The sequence below is a fragment of the Hyaena hyaena genome, unplaced genomic scaffold, assembly GCF_003009895.1.
Source record: "Hyaena hyaena isolate Hyena2069 unplaced genomic scaffold, ASM300989v1 scaffold_989, whole genome shotgun sequence".
Classification (NCBI taxonomy): Eukaryota; Metazoa; Chordata; class Mammalia; order Carnivora; family Hyaenidae; genus Hyaena; species Hyaena hyaena.
Genome location: NW_024081623.1, coordinates 127930 through 150830, shown reverse-complemented (window position 1 = coordinate 150830; position 22901 = coordinate 127930). Strand labels below are relative to the sequence as shown.

The 22901-nt window shown below is 66.9% G+C and overlaps 1 protein-coding gene across 7 annotated transcripts; it reads left to right on the top strand.

The window, feature by feature from the left end:
• The first annotated feature begins 39 nt into the window (after nt 1–39).
• Nucleotides 40–21059, top strand: TSPAN4 (tetraspanin 4). 7 transcript variants are annotated; one of them, XM_039221576.1, is made up of 10 exons: nt 1463–1565; nt 1847–2012; nt 4783–4969; nt 7915–7994; nt 17074–17265; nt 18400–18474; nt 19347–19448; nt 19529–19660; nt 19763–19846; nt 20594–21059. In XM_039221576.1, exons 4-10 carry the CDS (start codon nt 7932–7934, stop codon nt 20660–20662), a joined length of 717 nt encoding a protein of 238 aa, XP_039077507.1. In that variant the 5' UTR covers nt 1463–1565; nt 1847–2012; nt 4783–4969; nt 7915–7931; the 3' UTR covers nt 20663–21059. The 7 variants fall into 7 exon arrangements, with proteins under 7 accessions (XP_039077508.1, XP_039077509.1, XP_039077505.1 ...); XM_039221577.1 differs by lacking the exons at nt 1463–1565; nt 1847–2012 and adding an exon at nt 40–210; XM_039221578.1 differs by lacking the exons at nt 1463–1565; nt 1847–2012 and adding an exon at nt 588–835.
• Nucleotides 21060–22901: the final 1842 nt, after the last annotated feature.

The following is a 22901-nucleotide window of genomic DNA, read 5'->3' as shown; positions in this document are numbered from 1 at the left end:
CTTCCCGCCGTGCCGAGTTCCATTCGCGCGGATCGGGGCTTTCGGGGCCCGCGCGGCCGCGGCAGGAGCAGGCGGGACCCCCCCCGTCCATCTCTTTGGTACGTCCCGGACTACGGCGTCCCTAGAGGGCCCTAAAGGCCCCGACGGCGGCGGTTCGCCTTCCTCGTGTCCGCATGACTGACAGCTGCGCGGCGGGCTCACCGAGCGCAGGTACGGCGTCCGCGCGCGGGATGGGGCCAGGGCCGCGCCCCCCGCAGCCCCCCAGCCGGGTCCGGGAGCCGGGCCGGGCCCGAGCCGAGTTGAGCTGACCGGGCGCGGAGTTGGGGCCCCGAGCCGAGCCGCAGCAACAGGTGGCGGGGCCGGGGGCGCGGCGACCCGTGCGGCGGGGGTGGGGGGCAGAGACGGGCTGGCCCGCGGCCGGCGCGGACCCACCGGGGCGGGCGGACACGCACGCGCCTTCCCGCCGCCGCTGCCCGCGCGCGCCCGGGGGTCTCTGCCGCAGAGTTCGGCCGTCCCGTTCTCCGCCGTGGCCTGGCCCGCTCGCCCGCACCGTGTCGCCCCCGGCCCGGCAGTGACCGGTAGCTCCTCTCCCCGCGGCGCCGCGGCGATCCGCTTCGGCCGGCGTCCCTCCTCTCTTCCTCCCGAGGAAGGGTCTAGGAGGGGGTGCGGGATGGGTCTGCACCCACCTGGGGCCAGGCAGCGCTGGGTAGCCTCTGATCTGCGGACGTCGGACCTCTGAGGACTCGGAGAAGGGGAGACCTGAGAGGGCGGTGCTGGAGGGCGTCGTGGAAGAGGTGCCTTTTCAGCTGAACTTGAAAAGCACCATTTCAACGGGGTGAGCCTGAGTGTGTGTAAGGGAGTGGACTGATCCTGGCAAAGAGAACCCTTGGTCAGAGGCCTGGAGGCTATACCTGCCGGGCAGCTCAAGGCCACAGGTTTGTGCTACGACCAGAGTAGGTGGTGGAGCTAGGGGTGAAGGGGCAGGAGCCACAGAGGATTTCGAGGAAGGTGAAGCTGTGTCTCTGGAAATGGGGTGAGGTGAGCTCTGCGATCTTGGGGCTGGAGATGGGGAAGAGCAGTGTGCAGTTAGAGGCAGGGAAAGCTCCCTGGAGGAGGTGAACTTTTGGGCTGTGGGGGATGGATGTGCCACTGGGTGGCTCCTGTGATTTAGGTGTGTGGGGGGGGTGGGGGGCTTGTTGGGGCTTGTCGGGTCCCTGGCCTGGGGCGTCGGATCTCTGGCAGGGGGGAGTAGGGCCTGTGCTGAGTCCCAGGCATCAGTAACTGCTCTCTCATGGGTGGGTGATGGATTCTGGCCTTAGCTGAGGGGCAGGGGGTGGAGGGTCCCCTGGGGCCTGGGTGGGGCTGCCCAGTGCATTTGTCATCTCGCACGCTGCCACGTGCGGAGCCACGAGTGAGGCCACTTCCCTTCCCCGCTCCCCCCCACCCCCGCCCCACTGGACGCACATCCTGTCCCTGGACAGAGGGACAGGATCGGGGGGCTTTGAGTCACAGTGGCCTGGGGACAGACCCAGGCTCAGCTGCAGAGGCTGCTGGCAACTGTGGAGGTGAGGGACACAGAGGAAGGGATCCAGGCTTTGGCTGGGTGGGCCTTGGGGAGCTGGTTGGGGGTGGAAGGCTTCCTGGAGGAGGAGCCCAGGGCCTGCCCCACCCATGCTCCTGCCCGAGCAGTTGTTTACTCTGAAAGAGTGAGGGGAATGAGCCTCCCGCCCTGATCCTGGCTAGAGCCAAGTTGACATTCCTGGAATTCTGAGAACTGTGTGTAGTTTTGGGGGCGGTGGTGGCCTCCGCTTCCCGGGCTCCTCCCTCCAGCTCTCTGACTTCCCAGGAGAGGCCATGGGGAGCATCATGGCTGCCCCACCTTAGCCCGCATGTGTGCCTTCACCAGCGGTGTTCACGGAGGCCCCTTCGGGCGTTCGGGCGTCTGGTCCTGTCGTCTGTCTCTACTCTGCCTTGGCTCAGCCCCGACCAGGGGACCCTGGGGAGCCTCAGAGGTCAGCCCTGCCCCCTGCCCCCGGTGACCACGTTCCTCTGTGTGTGTGTTGGGGGAGTAGCTGGCCACGGGGCAGGCTCTGCTCGGGGTGGCAGGAGGGAGCCGTGGGGGCCTAAGGCGCTGGAGGGGGTGGGGGGCCTCGCCTGCCTGCAGGGGAGGGGGCGCTCGCTTCTCCTCTCGGCCTGCAGTGTCAGCACAGATGTGGCCCAGGCCTCCGGCCAGAGAGAGCGCCAGTTTCTTGAGAATGGGGTATCCTGTCCCCAGTGGTGGAGGCATAGTGGGGGTGGGAGGGCCGAGCTCACATGTGGTTGGGAACCCGTGAGCCACATTTCCTGCCAGAAGAGGGTCACTGCAGGGCAGCCCGGGACGAGGAGAGATCAGCGGTTGAAGTTGTTGCTGCCGAGAGGCTCTGGCCCAGAGCGGTGCCCTGCAAACAGGCCGGCCTGGCCTGGGAGTCTGCTGACCCTGCTCGCTGGTCCTGGCATCAGTTTCTCCATCTGTAAAGTGGGTGGCACCAGAAGCTGCCCAGCTGGAGGGTGGAGATGCTGGCTTTGCAGGCCTGGCCCCTGACCCCTCCTGTTTGGGTGCATGTGTGTGCATACAGGGTGTGCAGGGTGGGGTGGTCCCGTGAACATACATGCTCAGATGCCACCCCAGGGCCAGACAGGCCGCTTGCCTGCTGTATCCACACTAGCCCTTGGCCCTGGGGGCTCAGGGGTCGTGAGAGGTGCTGTTTGAAGCTGTGCTTGAGGCTGGACTGGCCTTAAGCTGACCACCCTCTGGACAAGCCTGTGTGCCGGCCGGGCTCCCCGAGGGGCGCACACACTTGGTTACCCGAGGCAGGAGGCTCCCAGTGCCTGGGAGGTGGAAATGCGGCCCCCTCAGGGTCCTAATTGTGTCCCCTCCGCCACCACCTCCAGCAGAGACATACCTGGGGGGGGGGAGCAGAGGTGTTGGGGGAAGACCCTCAGGTTGGGGTTGGCCTTGCTGGGCCTGGGAGACTCTGAAGGCCCCTTGGTGGCCTCTTCGCAGGGACCCCTCTCCCAGAGCTGGTGCCGGAGCCCCCTGGAGGAGGCTGCCGTTGGGGTGCGGGGAGGTGGCCTTGCCTGGGCTCTGTGCGGGGAGGGTGTGCAAGGTGGGGGTCGGGTGGGCGTCGGGCTGGCCGGGCGGGGCCAGCATAGGACTGTTTGTGGGGGCCTCCGGGCTCCTGCAAGTCGCCTCCGAGCCTGCTCGGCCGGGGGCCCCGGGTAGGCTGGCGGCTCTGCTCTGCCTCCGATCTGCCTCTCAGCCGCTGGGGTCGGGCTGGGCCACCTTCTCTGTTTCAGCTTTTGGGGTGGTTCCTCTTTGCGTGGGACCTTGGTTGGCCGGGTAGGTGCCCGTGGCCTTCTCATGGCCTGGGCTCCCTTGGGGTGCCCTGCTTGCTCCCCAGCCTGGAGCCCTGGAGAGTCGGAAGGCCCAGCCCAGGACGGCGGGTGTGCTTGTCTGGGGCTCTCCCTCGCCCTGCCCTTGCTGCAGGTGCGGTCCCCGGGGGACGCAGCCGTGTCACCCCTGCATCCAGAGGAAGCCCAGAGCAGGGGAGAGGGAGGAAGGCTTCCTAGAGGTGGAGGCTGGGCCTGCAGAGGGACGGAGACAGCTCCGGTCCTCTTCAGCCCCTGCACCCTCTGCGCCAACTGCAGGCTCCCGTCTGGGCCGCCCTACATGGGAGTGGGGGGCTCTGGACTCCTGGAGGGGCACTGTGGCTTCATTCATGGGGGTCCCAGGGCTGCCTTGGGGGTCAGGGCGGGAGTGCGGCTGTGCAGTGGTCTCATCCAGCCTCAGCTTTGCGTTGGCCACGGGACTTCCTCACGTACGGGGCCCAGGAGGGTTGGGGGCCACTGGTGGATCTGCCTTTCCCGTGCCCCCGCCCAGGTGCCGAGGTCTGGGGCTGTTGGGGGCGCGGTAGGGTATGATACCTGGATTTTAGCTTCTAGAATGTTGCTGTGGGCTTTGGGCCCCATCGCGTTTGGGAGGGGGCTCGTCAAGGCAAGTGGGTGAGGTGTGCCCCCCGCATTGCCCGTGCTGCCCCACCAGGCCTGAAGCCCCTCCCGGGACGCTTCATCCCTGGGCACAGGTGAACCCTCTCTCCACTGAGGTTCTGGGGAGCACACGGGGAGGAGTGGGCCCGGTCTGCGCAGCGGCCCCTCACCAGCCCCAGGCACAGGTCTGGGCGGGCTGGCGGGCAGTGGGCGGCCCACAGGAGATGGGCGAGAGAGAGTGGACGCCTGCCCGGTGCAGCCCCCCACCCCCGGGCTGCCGAGAAGACCACCTGCCCCGCCCCCAGGCTGCAAGAGCACTTGGTCTGAGGAGGGAGAATTGGGGGGCCTGGCTGGGATGCCCTCAGAACTGCCCCCCCATGTGAGCTTGGAGCCCCCTCCTCAAAACCCTGGCTGGTGGGGGAGGACGGGACCCTCCCGTGAATGCTGATGGCAGATGAACGGGCCTGGTGAGTCATCCCCAGCTGGCTCTGTGGGGAGGGAGTGAGGTTGGGGGCTCAGGGCACATATCTGCCCTGAGCCAAGGAACGGGTGGGGTGCAGAGCGCCTTGGGGGAGGTGGACACCGAAGGCTGACCTCTAGGGGGTGGGACAGCACGCCATGGCCTGTGTTGTGCGAGAGTTCCCACTTCTGAGCACGTGCGTCCTCTGCACGCATGGCCCCACGCGTGCTGTGTGCAAGCCTGCATCTCGGGACGCGTGACCCCCGCCCCCCAGCTGCCCTCTCCTGCCCCTGCAGGGACCTGGTCCTGAGTGGAGGGCTGCTCCTCACCCCCCAGGAGCCTGTCCTGTCTCGGGAGCCTCCGCCCTGGTCTCCAGCGTGGCCGCGCTCCCTTCCCCCGGGCTGCAGCCGCCTTGGCTGTATTGAGCACGGGCCCAGCTGCAGAGGAGCCGAGCAGCACCTGGCTTCGCTGCGGCAAGCCCAGGTAAGTCCCAGTCCGGCCGGGCAGTAGGGGGGCCTCGTGGGGCGGACGTTGTGGGGGACTGCGACAGCGACAGCTGAGTGAGACGGTGAGAAGGAGCTGAGTGCACCCTCGATGCTGGGACCCAGCGTGGGAACCCAGGCCGACTCCCCGTTCTGGCCCCTCCCTGCCCCACTCCAGTGTGATGGGGGTGGAGAGGTGAGCCCTGGGCTCCATGGGGAGTCCCGCTGTCACTGCTGTCCCCCCCCCACAGCTTCTTTGAGGAGGACAAGGCTGACGAGCTGGCAGCACGTTTATTTCAGCCCCTGGAGGTCCAGCTGTGCCCCCCTGCTTGTATCTAGTCCTGGCCTGCAGGGGTGCTGTATGGGGGCGGGTGGTACCCGTGTGGGGGTCACGGCCGGGTCCTCCCTTGGCCCTCCTGTGCCCACAAAGACATTCTGAACACCCAGTCCCACACGTGGACATTCCTGGGTTTCCACCCTCGACTCGGGCTGCGGGGCCAAGGGGGTGCTGGGGTCGCCAGGCTCATCGCCTGCCACTTGCTCCCTGATTTCTCTAGGGCCTGGGTTGGGGCCTCTACCACCTGCTTCTCCACAGCACCTGGGGCCCAGACATACCAAGGACCTCTGGGAGGAAAGAGTGCGGGGGAGAAGGGCCGTGGGAAACCCTGGGCCGGACCCTGGGGCGTCCCCACTCCCTGCCAGCGCCGCTCTGGGGGTGGAGCTGCAGTTCTTGGAGGAGCCCTCAGGGGCCTCGGGGCCCGGCGAGGCTGCCAGACCTCACTGGGTCCACAGCCCCCCATACAGTCCTGTCTGGCTGGTGCACAGCCCCCCAGACCTGCTGTCCCCACACCATTCAGTCTCTGATTTGTCACCTTGTCAGTGTCACCCCCCCCCCCCCCATGCTACTCGACTCTCAGGGACCTTGAACCAGTGCTTCCCTCTCTGGACTGCAGTTTCTGGGACTGTGCCCTTGGGGCGGCCCTGCCAGTGGGCTCCCATGGCGACCTGGTAGGCTTTGACTGCAGCCCCGAGTCCAAGGTGCAGGGCACACCCCCGGCCCAGAGCCCCGAGAGGAGCGGCCTCGGCTCTTTTGTGGCCTCTGGGCTGCAGGCCCAGGGTCAGACAGGGAGGCATAGGGCTTACGTGCTGTGTCCCCTCAACACCAGGGGGCCCCAGACACTGCCTCCACCAATGGGGTGAGTCATGGGGGCGCAGCTGGGGGGGCCGCTGTCCCCAGCTGTGATTGTGGGTATGTGTGCGTACCTCTAGACTGTTCCAGGTGCACGTGTCTGTATACCAACACGTGTGCACACCAGCAGTACAAGGGGCACTAGTACGTGTTCCAGGGTGCGTGTATGCGAGTTACCCCGGGATTCTGTGACTCGGCTTGAGTCCAGGTCTGCATGTGAGTGTGAGGTGTATGGAGGTCTGACTTCCAGCCCAGGCTGGTGCAAAGTGAAATGTGAGGCCCTTTCAGAAATGACCAGGAATGCCAAGACAGTGGCAGCAGGGCATCGGAGCAGTGGGGGGGGGGGGGGCTCCAGGGGAGGGGGTCTGCCCCCCTTCAGCCCACCCTGGCTGGGTGGAACGAGCAAGGTGCTGTGGGAGTTAAGATCTGCGCCTGTTTTCAGGTGCCCAGTGATCACCATGCCCTGTTGTGTGTCCGCGCCCCTGTCTGAAGTCTGAGAGCCTCCCCACATTTCTTGCAGAGTGACCTGCCCTCCTGGGCGCCCTCCCCACATGCCCTCCCTTCTCCCAGCCCCTCTCAAGGGCTCGCCCTTTAAACTGCGCCTCTGCCTCCTCTGCCAGCAAGATCCCCCTCACCCCCAGGTTGGGTACCCCTGGCTGATTCCCGTCCAGATGGACCCCTCTCCCCATCCTGGCTGCCGGGGCTTTGAGGCCCCCGCGTGGTGGTCACCAGCCCAGGCTGGAGGTGACGGATGCTGCTCGGAGGAAGCGCACCCCGGGGCGTGCTCCGGGCTACACTGTGAGGCGCTCTCTCGCTCCGGGCGGGGAATCAAAGTCGAAGCCGCCCCAGGTCACCACCAGAAAGCAACTGGGTCATCCCTTCGTTTGCGGGGCGCTCGTGCATGCCGAGTGCGGCCGCAGGGCTCCACGCCCGGCGGGAGGCTGGGGGCCTCGTTCCCGGGGCTCCGCGCCGCCTGGCCCTCGGCCCTGCCCTTCCAGAGCATCCTCCTCCCGGGCCCGGGGACGCGGAGAGCCCGGGGCGCCAGCACGGACGGAGCTGCCGGGAACGGGGGCGGGGCGGGATCGTCGCCCCGGGGCTGCGATTGGCCGCCGCCCGCGGAGCAGCAGGATTTGCCGGGCGGTTCGGCCTGGTGGGGGGCGGAGGGAGGGGGTCCGCGGGGCGGGGCGGGGCGGACGGGAACGGGGCTGGGGCCCGGGGCGCGGGGCGGGACGGCGAGGAGGGGAGGGGTCCTCGGGGGCGGGGCCGGCGCGGATTGGCGGGCGCGCGGCGCGGGGCGCGGGGCCGGGGCCGGGGCTGCGGCGCGGGGGTCGGGCAGGTGTCGGCGGCCGCCGCCGGGGCGGAGGGGAGCTGCGCGCCCGGCTGCCGCCGCGGGGCCGGGCCGGGGGTCCGGGGAGGATGCGGCGTTGCGGGGCGCGGGGCGCGGGGCGCTGAGCCCGGCGGCGGCCCCGGCGCGATGCGCCGCTCGAGCACGGACGAGTCCACCTACCGGCGCAGCCCGTCGCCGGAGGGCAGGGGGCCCGGCTGCGCGCGCGGGGGCCCCTTCCGGCGCTACAGCGGCCTGTGCGGGCGCGCGGGCGCCGGGGGCGCGGGGGGCGCCGGGGCCGGCGCGGACGGCGGCCCCTTCTTCGGCCTGCACGCCCGCCCCGGCCCCAAGGCGGCCCAGGCGCGCTACACGTCGCCCAAGGGCAACAAGTACGTGGTCTTCTACCTGGACCTCTCCTTCATCTTCCTCCTAGAGCTGAAGCGCTGCAGCATGGCGCGCGGCTGCCTCCAGGGCGTCAAGTTCCTCATGTTCGCCTTCAACCTGCTCTTCTGGGTGAGTGGCCGCCGGCCCGCCGTTGGCGGAGGAACGACGGAGAATCCGGAGAATCCCCTGCTCGGGCAGGGGTGGGGACGGGGCACCAGGACGTAGACGGGCGGGGGGGGGGGGGTGCCCGGGGTCGCTGCTCCGGGCGGGGGCCAGGCGGACCGGCCCTTGGGGAGGTCTTCCGGCGCCGCGGGGCCGTGACCGAGGCTCTGCGCCCTGGGCGGCCCGGCCCGCGCCCTGTCCCCCCTTCCTGACCCCGCACCTGCGCGCCCGACGCTCCACCCGCTGGTGCCGGGGTTCGAATGCCGGAGGTGGCCCGAGGTGGCCGGCGGTGCGCTGGAACTCCGGGCTCCCGTCCCGTCCCCCCCTCCTCTCCCGTCCCCTCCCCTCCTGTCCCCTCCCCTCTCTCCCCTCCCTCCCCCCGTCTCTCCCCTCCCCTCCTCCTGCGCAGCCGGCCGGCGCACTTTCTTGGACCCCCTCTCCCTCCCAGTGGAGTAACCCACCAGGCCTAAGGACTGTGGTCCCCCCCATCTCTGCAGGCACTGTGGGGAGGGAGAGGGTGTGTGTGCACCCCAGTGAGCTCCCTGGCTGGGGGGTGACACTGAGCAGCAGGGTGTTGGGCCACCCACCCTGAGTGCTGGGGAGATGTCCCTGGCTCTCCCTCCCACATGCTGTGCACGCGCGGGCTGGTGCCCTAACTTCTGGATGGGTTGGGTTTGTTCAGATGGGATGTGGGGGTCCAGGGTCAGAGGTGCTGGTACTCCAGGGCGACCCCATCCTCCTCTAGACGAGGGTAGGGGTGGGGACGATGACGGAGATGACAAAATTGCCACCCCGCCCCAACCCCGTAACTGCTGGGAGCATGGCGGGCTCTGGCTGTGACCGGTGTCGGGCTGGGCTGTGGGAGGCTCGGTGGAGAGCGGTGCCAAGGTCACTCTCTGCTCCATCGTGAATTCTCGAGCCAACCCTCTTTCCCACAGTTCGGAGGAAGGGGGTGTGGCTTTAGCTGCAGACTGGACCCCGAGAGGAGACTGTCCTGCACACCCTCATTTGGATGCAGTCCCGTTAAGTCCAAATGCCCAGAATCCCGGGTCAGCCCTTCTGCACCTCCCTTGCATCCTGGGCTGTAGTTTTCTTTTCCCAGCTTGTGGAGGGGCCGCCAGCCTGGGCTGCCTGCGGCTGGGACCCAGATGCTGCTTCCGGAGCTGGCCATCCCAACAGTTCTCCCTCTACAGGGGGCTCCTGGAGGGATGAGGCCCAAGTGTGGGGAGAAGGACCCTGAGGCCCGCAGCCAGGAAGGCGGGGTTGGCGGCTGGAGCCCGGGCCCAGGCGTGTGAAGGAGGAGCATCCCTGTGCGGGACGGTGACCAGCTGCAGTGGGCGCCTGTGTGGGGTGGCTGACGGGAGACATGGGGGTGACCAGACCTGACCACGGTGACGGCTTAGGTGGTGGGTTGACTGTGGCAGGGGGGCGGGGAGGAGGCAGGCAGAGGGCGTAGTGGATGGTCCCGTCCAGGAGGTAGGCAGGACTCGGCTTCGTCCCTGACCTGCCGTCCTCGGTGGTCTGAGAGCGGCCCACCCTGACCGGTCCCCAGGCAGACCTGGTGCCTGCTGCTGGCACGTGCCCTCCCTGTCCCAGCCTGGCGGCCAGCCGGGGTTCCGGGATCAGTGGGCGTGCCCACACCTGGGAGGCACCCAAGGCGAGGCGTGGTGAGAACAGTCAGGAGTCTGGGCCCCTGGGCAGGTGCCACGCGAGTGCAGGCGGCCAGAGGCTAGAGCACCCCTTCCCTGGGACCCCAGCTTCTTTGCTACCTGAGGGTGCTGGCCCCTCAGACCACTTCCCACTGTCACTGGGAGACCAGGGGACGGACCACACCCTCACCCACAGGAGCTCACTGAAGGGTCAGGGCTCAGGTAGTAGGAGGGGCGTCCCGGGGGCAGGACCCCACCTGTGCCAGTCCCGCCCCACCCTGCAGAGCTTGGGGATGGGTAGGGGCTGGCTCAGGAGATCCTTGACTTTTCCCTAAGCGTCTTGTTTACGTTCCCTATTTGATGGGTTCTCCTTGGGGACTCCTGTCTGGGTCTGGGGGGCAGGACTGAGGCCTCCAGCCTTGGGTCCTTGCGGGGCCGTAGGGAGTCATCGCCTGTCGGTCCCGGTCCTGCGCAGCCTGGCTGGGTTGTCAGCTTGTCTCAGGGAAAGAAACAGTCCTGCCTGTTGTCACCGGTGCCTGGAGCTGGGGTGCCCTGAGAGAGAGGAGCTGGGAAGACACAGGTGACCCTCAGAGGAGGGGAGGGGCGGAGGTGCTGGTGGTGAGGGCCCCTGTCCAGCCTCCCTGCAGCAGATGGGGCCTTCAGCGGGCACAGGGAGCGCCTCTGAGTCCTGCACAGAGACCCTAAAATGGGGCCGGGGGCTGTCTTGTGAGCCCCGTCCTTCGGTACCTGTGATGCCGGTCACAGGGTGAGGGTTTGGGGGCTATGTAGCCCCTGGGGGGGGTGCCTGCGTTCAGGCCTCCACCATGACACAGGTAGAGGCAGGGGCCCCAGGGGCTGGGGCAGAGGAAAGGTTTCCTGCCTCTTCCCTGCCCTGGGTCAGCGCTCGGGGCTCCCCCGTGGGCAGTCCCTGAGGCCCCAGTGGTTCTGGGGAGGGACCTGGGGGAGGCAGGGCTGAGCTCAGCAAGGTAAGGGTGCTTCTGGGTCCCCCCAGTCAGGGGCCGCACCTGGGCTTCAGCCTTTCGGCTCAGCTCGTCCCAAATTTGGATCAGCCAAGCTGAGGGCCCCTCCTCTGCCGCTCCCTGTACTCGTGCTCAGGGCCCCTCGGCATGGCTGGCGTGGGGGTCGGAGTCCTGCCTGCCGTTTTCTGCTGCCCAGGCCACCACAGGACTGTGGGTAAGGCCAGCCTCCCTAGGGCCTCATTTGTCACCAGCACATGTGGGCCCGTGAGTTTTCCCCTTTGATGAGCCGCAGGTGACATCCACGTGGGTGGCCTGGTCTGCTGTCACCGGCCTTTGGCAAGGCCCCTGAGACTGGTGGAGGAGGGGACCCGTGGTGGCAGGCGCTCTGAAGAGCCGGGGGCCGTGACCCCCCCTCTGCAGCTGGGGGAACACACGTGCTTGAGGTCACAGCCCTCAGACCCTGTGCCTCCCTTGGCTCCGGCCTCCTGGTGGTGCTGGGGGCGTCCCCTGTCCTGGCTCCTGTTTCTTTCTGCGACAGGGCCGGGCAGGGGTGTCCCGCTGCCTTCGGGCTGCAATTAGGGGTAGGCGGGCAGCCTTGTGACGGGCAGAGGGAGGGAGGGCAGGCAGATCCTGTGATGGGAGTAGGTGCTGGGGGAGGGGGTGCTTGACCGCCCCAGTCCAGGCTGGGGTCAGGATGCTCTCGTCCCTGCGGCGGCAGCTGGAGGGTCAGAGGGGGACCTGGGGCCCGGGGTGTGGATCTGCTCGGGGGGGGCAGGCGCCAGTTCTCTGGGTCCCTCTGCGCAGACGGAGGCCTCCCCGCCCCGGTGCGGACGGCAGGCGCGCACGCTGTGAGCAGCAGCCCGTTTCCCAGTAGAGGCCCTGCTGCTGGAGGCCGCGTGTGTCTGTCGGGGGGGCTGGCGGCTCCCCTGAGAGGTTTGGGGCGGCAGCAGTCAGTTGGGGGCCCTGCCTGCCCCGCTGTGGGATCCGGGCAGCGCCAGCTCTATGCCGGGTGCTTCTTGGGCCTGTCCACCCAGTGACCCAGGCTCTGTGAGTGTCCCTGGAGTCCAGCCTGCCGGGAGGAAGGGGAGGGGAGAGGCCGGGCCTCTCTGGACAGAACCTCCTACGTGTAAAGCAGAGGTGGAGTGGGCTCTGTCTGGGGCTGAGATGTGGCTCGTTAAGGGCTGGAGCGGGTCGTGGAGGTCAGGAGGTCCATGCAGCGGCCGGGGGCCCTGTCCTTGCTGTACCCCGCCATCCGCAGCTCTGGTCCTGTCTTTCTACCTGCGGTGTGGCGACTTGTCCCCCCCCCCCCCAACCGCTGCCCCAGGTACCTGGCGATGGCCTCTCGCTCCCCCTTCCCGCAAGCAGCGCTGTTATGTTTTTTTTTTCTTTTTTAAATTTAATTTGATTAATATATTTTTAAAAGTTTATTTATTTTTGAGAGAGAAACAGAGACAGCGGGAGCAGGGGAGGGGCAGAGAGAGAGGGGGAGAGAGAGAGAATCCCAAGCAGGCTCCATGCTGTCAGCACAGAGACCAATGTGGGGCCTGAACCCATGAAACCCTGAGGTCACGACCTGAGCCAAAACCAAGGGACGCCTAACTGACTGAAGCACCCAGGTGCCTCTTAATTGATAACTGATTTTTTAAAGACTTAAAAAAAATTTTTTTTAATGTTTTATTTATTTCTGAGAGCGAGAGACAGCATGAGCAGGGGAGGGTCAGAGAGAGAGGGAGACACAGGATCCGAAGCAGCTCCAGGCCCTGAGCTGTCAGCACAGAGCCCGACGCGGGGCTCAAACCCATGAACCGTGAGATCATGACCTGAGCCGAAGTCGGATGCTCAACCGACTGAGCCCCCCAGGCGCCCCTAAGTTTATCTATTTTAAGAGAGAGAGAATGAGAATCCCAAGCGGGATCCACGCTGTCAGCACAGAGCCTGACCTGGGGTTTGAACTCAACAGTGAAATCATCACCTGAGTTGAAATCGAGTAGGAAGCTTAACCGACTGAGCCCCCAGGCGCCCCTAGATTTTAGTTTTACATAATCTTTACACCCCACGTGGCTCTCAAACTCACATCCCCGAGGCCAAGAGCCCACGCTCCACCGACCGAGCCCCCGGATGCCCCTCTGAGGTCCAGTAAGCGGCTTCTCACCATGGAGGGTGGGCTTGGACCTCCCTGAAGCCTCCAGCCAGGGCCGTTCTGCTCCCCTTCCCGCCCCCTCCTCCTTGGACACTGGCTTCAGAGGGTCCCTGGGCCATGTGGCTGGCTCCCCGACGGGCGGGGATGGGGCTTCCGGGGCTGGGGATGAGCGAGTGGGGCTTGCTGCTGTTTAAGAAAATTGATTGCAGGCGACTGCACGGATTTAAAGTGAGTGGCCTGCTGAGTTTCCACCCAGATAACTGTCTCCGGCCAATGTAGGGAGCACGTCTGTGAGCCTGGAATGTGCCCCAGGCCCCTTCACCCTGTGCCCCTGACTCCTGTCCTGGGCAGCTGCAGGCCGGGGTTCCAGCACGGTGCACACAGTTCGTACAGATGGGGTGCCCCCCTGGCTGCTCTTGGCCTGGAGTAGTGAGACACCTTGCCACGGCCCATGTCCACCCCAAGGCTGTGCCAGCTGCCAGGCGAGGGGCTTCCAGGCACGGGCTTGGCCCCTGTGGGCACCCAGGCCTCCGCTGTGCTCCGAGGACGTGGCCAGCTGGCCTGCCATCTGCTGGCCGGAGGGGCAGTGGCAGCGGGCCACCTGACACCTGTCCCTTCATTGGCCTGGAGGGGGCGGCAGCTCTGACCACGTGGTCCCTGTACCCCCAGCCCTGGGCCAAACTGAAGACTGCAGACGAGGGAAGGGACCTCAGGATCGGGGAGCAGGAGCCGGGCACTGGGCTGGGGCCGGTGACCGGGGAGGGCACGAGACGGGGCATGTGCTCGAGGCGCATGGGAGGGAGTCAGGGAGGCCATGGCGGCGGTGGGGCTGGGCTCCCTCTCAGGCTGTCCCGGGCTCTGCTCCTGGGGCCCGGCTGGCGGCTGCAGCTGCTTTTGTCTGGCTGGGGCGGAGAGTCCGGCCAGTGCCCCAGGCGGCGAGTGTGGCTGGACATCTGTAGGGTCGGGGTGGGGTCCTGGCCTCCCAGGACCTCAGCCCCCCCCGCCCCGTGTTTGACGTTCTGTGTCTGAGTCTAACGGGGCTTGTTTCTTCCTGCACTTGGAGGCTGTAATTTTCCTGCCAAAATGTTTTAAAAGCTGCATATGCAGAAACATTTTCAAAATTATAATGTTATTAGCTGTGTGTGTGCATTCTGTTATGTGTGCATCTGAGTTTCTAGTGACTGGTCTACGTGAACACGGAGGGCCTTGGAGCTTTGGGGACGACAGATCAGGTGACACGGTGATGGTGAGGGTGTCTGTGACAGTGTGTGTGTGTGACACAGTGACAGTGACGGTGTCTGACAGTGTGCATGTGATACAGTGATGGTGAGGGTGTCTGTGACAGTGTGAGTGTGACACAGTGATGGCGAGGGTCTCTGTGTGACAGTGACAGTGAGGGTGTCTGACAGCATGCTGTGTGACACAGTGACGGTGAGGGTGTCTGTGACTGTGTGACACAGTGACGGTGAGGGTGTCTGTGACAGTGTGCGTGTGACACAGTGACGGTGAGGGTGTCTGTGTGACACAGTGACGGTGAGGGTGTCTGTGACAGCATGCTGTGTGACAGTGACGGTGAGGGTGTCTGTGACAGCATGGGCTCTGTGTGTCACTGTGTGGGTCTCTCCTGCCGTCTCAGAGTGGAGAGGTAGGGACGTTTTATGGCCTTAATTAAGGAATTCCGTTTCCAGCAGGGCTGGGTGTGGGGACCCCTCCACCTCACCCCACCCTGGGGTCCCCGGGGACCCAGACTGTCCCTCCTCCACAGGCGCCTGTTCGTGATGCCCTCCCCACACGTGTCCCCGTGGGGCGAGGGTGCTCAGATGGGCTCCTTTTCCTGCTGACAGGAGACATCCGCCGGTGTCCTTGAAGGCAGGCAGTCGGGTTGTAAAGCACAGAAAAACAGTTCTGTCCCCTGCCCGGGGACCTGCCACACGGACCACCCACAGCCCTGGGGGCTCAGCTCAGAGATGGGAGTCCCTCGAAGTGGGGGCTGCTGGGTTCAGGAGGGGACAAGCTGGTGTGAGGCCTGGAGATGGCAGACATTATGTCCCCTCTAGGGGGAGGTGGCCTGCCCTCACACCCTCCCTGACCCAGGCCCCTGCCCAGTCACCTCCCTCGGTGGCCCCAGCTTCGACCTTCCCCCGGGGCTTTGGGGATCCCGGACGCCTGGGGGACGCTGTGGGGACGAGGTGTTGGCTGTCCCGACAGGCATGGGGTAGGGGCTCTGGAAAGCTGCTCAGCTCCGTTTCTCATCTGCAAGTGGGGTGGGAGGCCCAGAGGTGCCAGGGCCTGTCCAGCCTCTTCTGTGCCCCATGATGCCGAGTGGTGCCTGGCACAGGTGGGTGTGGGGTGCCCAGTAGTGCTGGGTGTTCCCTCTGTGGCCTCGCCTGAGGCCAGCACCGTGGCTCGGAGCCTGCCTGCACCCCATGCCCGATGGGATGGGAAGTCATGCCCACTGTGTCGGTGGGTTGCACACGCATCCCCATAAAGCCAGCAGACCCCGTCCTGCCCCGTCCTCCGGAGCTGTGCCCCCCCCCCCCGCAGGCAGCTGGCTCCTCACATGAGGCACACACCCAGGCATAGGGGAGCCCCTCCTCTGGGCGGGTCCCCGGCTGCCCTCCCACCTCTGAGCCTCTGGGCAGCCTCCCCTGGCCCCCTGGCCTCTGGCACCTGGTCATGTCCCCGGGTTTGATCACGGCACCGTGCTGGCCTCACGGCTGCAGATCCGGGGCACAGGCAGAGGTCACCGTCCGTGGTGGGCCCTCTGGGAACCTCCAGGGCCATGCGGTCAGTGTCAGGGGCAGGTCAGCCCCTGCACCGGGTTCCCCAAGCCTGGTACCCAGAAGCACAGGCCACCCCGTCCCTGCCTCTTTCCCGAGCCGCAGGCCCCCCTTGCTCTGGGAGGGGCGCAGACAAGCAGGATGGCCCTGTCCTGAGTCAGCAGCGTCCAGAGCCGCGTCGCTTAGTTTCTAAGTTCCTGCTTCTGTCGAAGGTGCCAAGAGGGCAGCGGGGGCGGGGCGGGGGTTCAGAGCGGCCCCGCACGCTCACCGTGTGCTGACCGGCCCCCCAGGGATGGTGGTGGGCATGTTGGCCCCGGGTGAGGCCCACGGGATCCCCTCCCCTGTGATGCCGTCTCCCGCCAGCCCGGCCTACTGTGCAGGGTGCACAGGCCCCAGAGTTGTGGCGGGAATGCCGTGCTGGCCCCACCCCCGCCCCTGGGGGAGGCTGGCCTGCTGGTGGGGGTGAGGCCTCCGTGGGCAGTGGTCTCAGAGCCCGTGGGGCCTGCTGAGTCACGGGGCCCCTGCAAGGCTCGGGGAGGCGCTGTGCCCAGGTGGCCCTGGCTCCCCTTGGCTCTGCCTCTGACCGACCGGGCAGGTGGTTCATTGCTCAGCCTCAGTTTACTTGTCTAGGCAGTGGGGTGGGAGTCTGGCCATCTAGGCTCAAGAAGCCCGTGCGGGGTGTGCAGGGTGGGTGCCGTATACCCCGGAGTCCGCGGCCCAGCTGGTCCTGGGCATTTAGGGTGACCGCTGCGGGGACTGGCCATCATGCCCAGGAGCGTGCCGGCCGCTGAGGCTGCGGCGGCCGGGCCAGATGCTGAGGTCGCCGGCCCCTCCCGGAGCCTGCAGCCACGGGTCTCCAAGGGGCCTCACTGAAGCCCAGGTTCCGTCAGCGTTTGTGGGGCCACCGGCCCCCAGCCTGCACCCGGGAGCGCCTTCTCCCCTGCCCCCCTGAGAGCACCCATGCAGGGCCGGGGCCTCTCCCTTCTCCTCCCCTTCCTGTCCTCGTGCTTGTGTGATAAGAGCAGGTGTGACGTGCCGTCAACGCCCCAGTGGTTGAGAGGGAGGGGCGGCCAGGGCCCGGCTCCCTGCCGGGAGCACCTGCGGGGCCCGTGGGGAGGAGGTTTAGGATGAGGGAGCGTGCGGTCTGGCAGGGTCCGCAGGGCTGGTCTCCCTGACTACCCAGGTCCGCAGAGGCTGTGGGGGGCGGGAGGGGGTGCTTCCTGGAGGGGTGGTGCTCGGGGGGGCCCCGGGGCCCCCTGCCCAGGCTGCCTCGCCAGGCGCGTTGGGACAGAGTACCCCCACCGCCACAGGTGGGGGACCTGGGGGTCCCTATCACGGACGCCGTAGGTTGGGGGTGTGTCTCGGGAGGGCAGGCCGGGCGCTGGGAGGTCGGCAGGGCGGGCGAGGGCGTGCAGGGCCCACCGGGCGCCGCGCTGGGTGGTGCGTTGCACGCGGGCGGCCGCCTCACTGCCCTCTCTCCCGCCCCGGTGGCCCCAGCTGGGGGGCTGCGGCATCCTTGGGGTTGGCATCTGGCTGGCTGCCACGCAGGGGAACTTCGCCACCCTGTCCTCCTCCTTCCCGTCCCTGTCGGCCGCCAACCTGCTCATCGTGACTGGCGCCTTTGTCATGGCCATCGGCTTCGGGGGCTGCGTCGGGGCCATCAGGGAGAGCAAGTGCCTCCTGCTCACGGTGAGTGTCCCCGCACGGCCCCCTCCGGGGCCGGCGCCCCCTCCTGCGTGGACCCCCAGGACCGGAGCAGGTCACCACCGTGGCCTGTGGCGGCCCCTTGCCGGAACGGACGCGCCTGAGTGCAGCCTATACTGGGCCTGTTTTCCCTGGGACACCCTTCCGGGGACTCCCTGCCCCCCAGACCCTCGCTCGAGAGGCTCACAGTCCCCCCCCTCTGCCTTGGAGGCCGACTGAAGGCAGGACGCGTCTCGGGTCTTCGGGAACATCAGTCACAGACAACAGAGGCGGGAAGGGCCCCGGGCCAGGCTCCTCACCTATTAATGTCCGGCTGAGGCCTTGGGCAGCTCCAAGTCCTAAATCACACCGTCGCCTCGATCTTGTGTGAGGGGCCCTTGCCCGGGTGGGGCCTCGGAGGGTCCAATTGCTCCCCCCAGGCTTGGGGCTCCTCCATGGAGCAGCAGGTGGGGATGTGGCCGGGTCCCCGGCCGCCCTGAGGCAGGAAGCTGCGGTGTGTGGGGGGCCCTTGCCCACAGGGTGACTTGGGAGTTCAGAGCCCGGTGCCTGCTGGTGGCAGCTAAGCCCTGAGTCCTGAGCCCACACGCGGGAGGCCCGATCGGGGACCCCAGGAGAGGACAGGGCCTGCTTTGCATCGTCCCATCTCCGTCTGCAGGAAAGGCAGGGTGGGCAGAGGGTGCCTCTGCAGCTTCGCTGGCCTGGGCCTCTATGGCCAAGGTCAAGGCTATGCCTCTGAGGGTGTTGGAGTTGGGGACTGCCACCAGCGGGCAAGCTCTGTGCAGTCAGGTGGGGCTGCTCTGAGGAGCGTGACCCCCAAGTCCTGGGTCATTGCCTCCTGACAGCTCCCTCCCCCACCAGGGCCCCCCTAGGCTGCCCGCCCACCACAGGGACACAGGCACACAGCACAGGCGTGAGGCTTGTGTTCCTGAGGTCAGTGGAGCAGGTCCAGAGCCGCTGGCTGGAGGGGACGGCTCCAAGGGGGGTGCGGTGGCATCGGGACGTGTTGGTCTCCAGGGGCCGCACACCCGGCACTGGGGTCTCGGAGGTTTGCAGCCCCACCCTTGGCAGGCTCCACGGGCCGAGGGCGCGGCCAAGTCACTGGGGCCTGTCTCCCTGCAGTTCTTCGTGATGCTGCTGCTGGTGTTCCTGCTGGAAGCCACCATCACCATCCTCTTCTTCGCCTACACTGACAAGGTCGGCCCCCTGCACCCTCCGTGTCCTCACCACCCAGCAAGGGCCAGGGCACTGTGGGTGACAGGGCCAACAGCTGCAGTCACAAGCCCTGTGCAGTGTGGACGCTCTGCCGTCCCACCCACTGGGGACCCAGCTTTAAGCACAGCCGCCAGAGGCCACGCCGGAGGGGATGCCCGCGCCCTGGAGGCTCGGGGAGGAGGGGTGGCGGGCAGTGCTGAGCCCCTACTGTCCTCCCCACGCTTGTTGGGTGGGAAAATCTCCCGCCCCCATTTACTTGCTAATTTATTTACATCATTGAGGGCCCTTTTGCAGGTTTTGTTCTCTGGGTTATGCCCTAGGCCCGGAGCCTTATGTTGCTCACACGTGGGCCTCTCTGCCCTTTGGGAGCTCTCCTCTGGCTCCCGTGTCCCTCTGGCAGACTCCCCCCCCCCCCCGTGCACTTGCTGGGGGGCACGTCCTTCCTGGCACCTCCTGCCCCAGGCCCGGGACCGGCTGTTTCTCCAGGAGCCCCGGCTCCTTCCCCGGAGGACGTCTCGGGAGCCACGTTCTGGGGGCTGGCGTGCTCCCTGCCGCTGGGGCGTCCTCTCGGCTGACAGTGGAGCCGTGTGTGCACACAGCTCTCGGGCTTTCTGCGCCTGTGGGTGTCTGGACCTCGAGCAGACAGGAGTTCACGCTGGCGTGTCTCACTCTGGTCTGAACCAGAGTTCACCACGGCGGGGGCAAAGTCCTCAGCACAGGGATAGGGGGGTGTTTCCGGGAGGAGACGACTCCAAGGAGGGGGGTGGGCACGGCACCTGAGGGTCTGGATGAGGGAGGCGGGACTGGCCGTGGGGGGGGCCCTGCCGACCCCACTCACCCCACTGCACCTGCAGATCGACAGATACGCCCAGCAAGACCTGAAGAAAGGTCTGCACCTGTACGGCACCCCAGGCAACGTGGGCCTCACCAATGCCTGGAGCATCATCCAGACGGATGTGAGTCGGGGGGGCGGGGGCGGGGGGGGTGTGCAGGGACCACCCGCTCCCCAGCCCTCCTAGCACCTGTCTCTCTGCAGTTCCGCTGCTGTGGGGTCTCCAACTACACCGACTGGTTCGAGGTCTATAATGCCACCCGCGTGCCCGACTCCTGCTGCCTGGAGTTCAGTGACAGCTGTGGACTCCACACACCTGGCACCTGGTGGAAGGCGGTGAGCGCCTGCATCGCCCCCTCCCCCGTCCTGGCCCTGGGGACCTGGGGGCGGAGGGCTGGCCTCGGAGCCCCCGTGACAGACACCCCCCTCTTCCTTCAGCCGTGTTACGAGACTGTGAAGATGTGGCTCCAGGAGAACCTCCTGGCCGTGGGCATCTTCGGGCTGTGCACTGCCCTGGTACAGGTACGCTGGGTGCCTGGCCCTGCCCCAGCCTCCCACCTAGCAGCCCAGCTCGCCAGCGCCCGGGTTGAGGCTCCCTGAGCCCACACGGCTGAGCAGAGGGGGGCTTATGGGGGCTGCTCAGAGACTCGTCCCAGGGGAGGTGACCTTTGACATCTCAGGGACAGACAGGCAGGTCTTGCTCTGCGGCTGTAGGCCTACCTGGTGGCTGTGGTGGGTGGGAGTCACAGGACTGCCCAGTGCAGAGTGAGGGTGGGCTTCCCGGCCCCCAGGGAAGTCCTGGGTGTCAGCACCCAGGGGAGCATGAGGCCTGTCTGTGTCCGCATACTTGGATGTCAGGCGGCCCCCATTCCTGGGGTGCAGACAGATGGGGGTAGCAGCCAGATCACACAGACACTGAGAGGTGATCACAGCTGGGTGACAGGTAGGGAGGGGGCATGGGGCCCAGGACCCAACCTGGAGCTGATAGACCTGAAATACCCTGAAGCCACCAGCAGAACCCACAGTGGCCAAGCTAAGGGAGAGGCAGGTCCCGGCGGGGCTGAGCCCCAGGAACCCCCAGGGTGCCTCCTCCGCCTGTGGCGGGCAGGCCCTGCCACGGCTCAGGGGGATGTGGCCAGGATGCACCTGACTGCCAGGGCTGGGGGGCACCCCCAGAAAAGTGGGGTGCAGGCCATTCAGGAAGCCGTGGGGCGGGTCTGTGCTTGTGGCTTCCTGGAATCCTGCCCAGTCCCCCTTCGTGTCCCACAGATCCTGGGTCTGACCTTTGCCATGACCATGTACTGCCAGGTGGTGAAGGCAGATACCTACTGCGCGTAGGCCTCGCTGCCTGCCACCCCCACCCCCCACCTCGCTGCCAAAGGACGTCGTCTTCCTGCCTCTCCTGCTGCAGGACCCCGCACCGTCCTGGGCACGGCGAAGGGGAGGCGCGGCCGCTGGGACCCCCAGCCAGCCCTGTGAGCACCACGCTGGACTCGGGGTGGCCGAGCAGGGACAACATGCGCAGGGCTGGGGGTGGGAGGAGCTTCTGGCGCTTTTCATATCCGTGTATTCTGCAGAGCAGTGCTTCCCCCACGGCCGGGGCCTTTCGCCCGTGGGGTGGGGGTGAAGGGCCGCCTGCCGGTCCTGGTGCTCACGGCGGGCAGCCCCGCCACCCACATTCCACAGCGGAGCCAGGGCGGGCTCTGGGAGGTCTTAATAAAGCGCGTGGACAGCAGCTGCCACTGGTGTCTCTTGCTGCCCTGAGCCCTGGGGGGGAGTGCTGTGCCCAGACAGACCCTGTGTGGCCGTGGCCCCCCCACGTGGCCTGGTGCCTGGAGTGCGGTTCCCGGATGTGCGTGGGGCCAGCCACCAACCACGAAATTAGATGCAGGAAGTAGCACAGTGGCGCCTCAGAAGGGCCTTGTGCCTCCCTGGCCCACTCCCAGCTCGGCCCGTCCCATCCCCTGATGTGGGGAGGCCCCCCATCTAACCCAGGGCCTTGCCGGCCCCCAGGGGTCTCTCTGTTCCTGAACTTTGCCCCTTACCTGTTAAATCTGTTACGGACTTTGCAAAAAGAGTGGGGCTGGATGCCTGGGCCCAGAGGGGCAGCTGGTCTCCTGGGAGGGAGGCTGTGGGTCAATGTGGCCCCCAGTCTGTTCCCAGCCCCCACTCCTGCTGGCTCCAGGGTGCTGGCCTCTCCCTGCTCTTCCCAGGGACGCCCCCGAGCGTCACTGTTCTGTGGAGGACACACCTGCTGACATGCAACCAAGCACTGATCACGGCCACGGCCACAACCCAGACTGCCGAGTCCCTACCCCGTGTCTCCCCGACAGCACCTGCCTCCCTCCATGGAAGCCTCCGGGACCACCAGTGAACCTACCACCAGAACCAGCATGAGCTCGTGGCCTCCGGGCACATGGTGACCCACCAGCAGCAGACAGCTGGGGTCCCGGCAAGAAGAGCCACACGTCCAGCAGCACAGCCCCATCTCCCCCAGTGCTGCCCGGGGTCCCCGGGGTGCGGACCACACAGGCCTGCCCCACCCCGTCAGGTGGCTCCTGTGGACCCACGTGCAAGCTCCTTGCTGGATGGATGGAGGAAACTTGTCCCTTACAGCTCACAGCCCACGTGAGCCCTCAGGCTCCAGCCCTGACCCCACGTCCCCCGGGTCTTCAAGCTGCCTTGGCAGCCACATTCCCCCAGGGTCCCCATCCTCCGGCCAGACCCCGCCTGCTGCCTGTACTTGGTCCCCGGACTCACTCTTCTCACTGTGTGGGTGCCCCTGGGGTCCGACCTCAGGACCCCTCTCCCAGCTCCCACCCCCTTCACCGGTCCCATCTTCCGAAGCCCAAGCTGAGGAGCCCCCCACCCCCCACCCCCACGCACACTGGCGTCTGTCACCTTGTGGCTCCACGTCCACCGATCCCGGCTCATGCATGAGCCCAGCTCCAGAGGGGACTTCCAGAGCACCCCAGCCCTGGTGGGGGGAGGGGACTGGCCTGTGCCCACAGCTCCATCCACTGCCAGGGTGTCTGGTGTGGGGCCTCAGGGAACCCCGTGCTATGGCCCTATGTGCCAGTCAGCGTCCCTGCCCCACAAGCAGATAGGCACACGTGTGAACACGTGCACACACACCTGTGGAAGCTGAGCGCACGGACTTCTCGTGCAACACATCCTCCACCAGTCCTATTCAGGCCCCACCCCGTGAGCAGGTCTGGGGGGTCAGGGGTGGGGCAGCTGGCAGAGCCTGTTCCCCCTCCCCACCCGCCGCCCCCAGAACAGGGTTCATCCTTGGGGCAGCTCCAGAGGGGGGTGGCTCCAATTAGGATCTGGCCCTGCCCCTCAAAACATGCAACCTCCCCTTTGGAGCCCTTCTGGCTTCACGTCCACCCCAGGACTCCCAGCTCGAGGCTCTAACCCCAGTGTGTAGGGGAAGCCAGAGCCGTGGGGCGGCCGCACACTCACACACGGCGTCTGCCCTGGGTGGGCAGAACCCTGGCTCCGGGCCCTGGACTGGCATGGTTCCCGAGGGGTCCGCTGCTGGAGCCCATAGAGGTTAGTTACTGGGGAGTAGGCG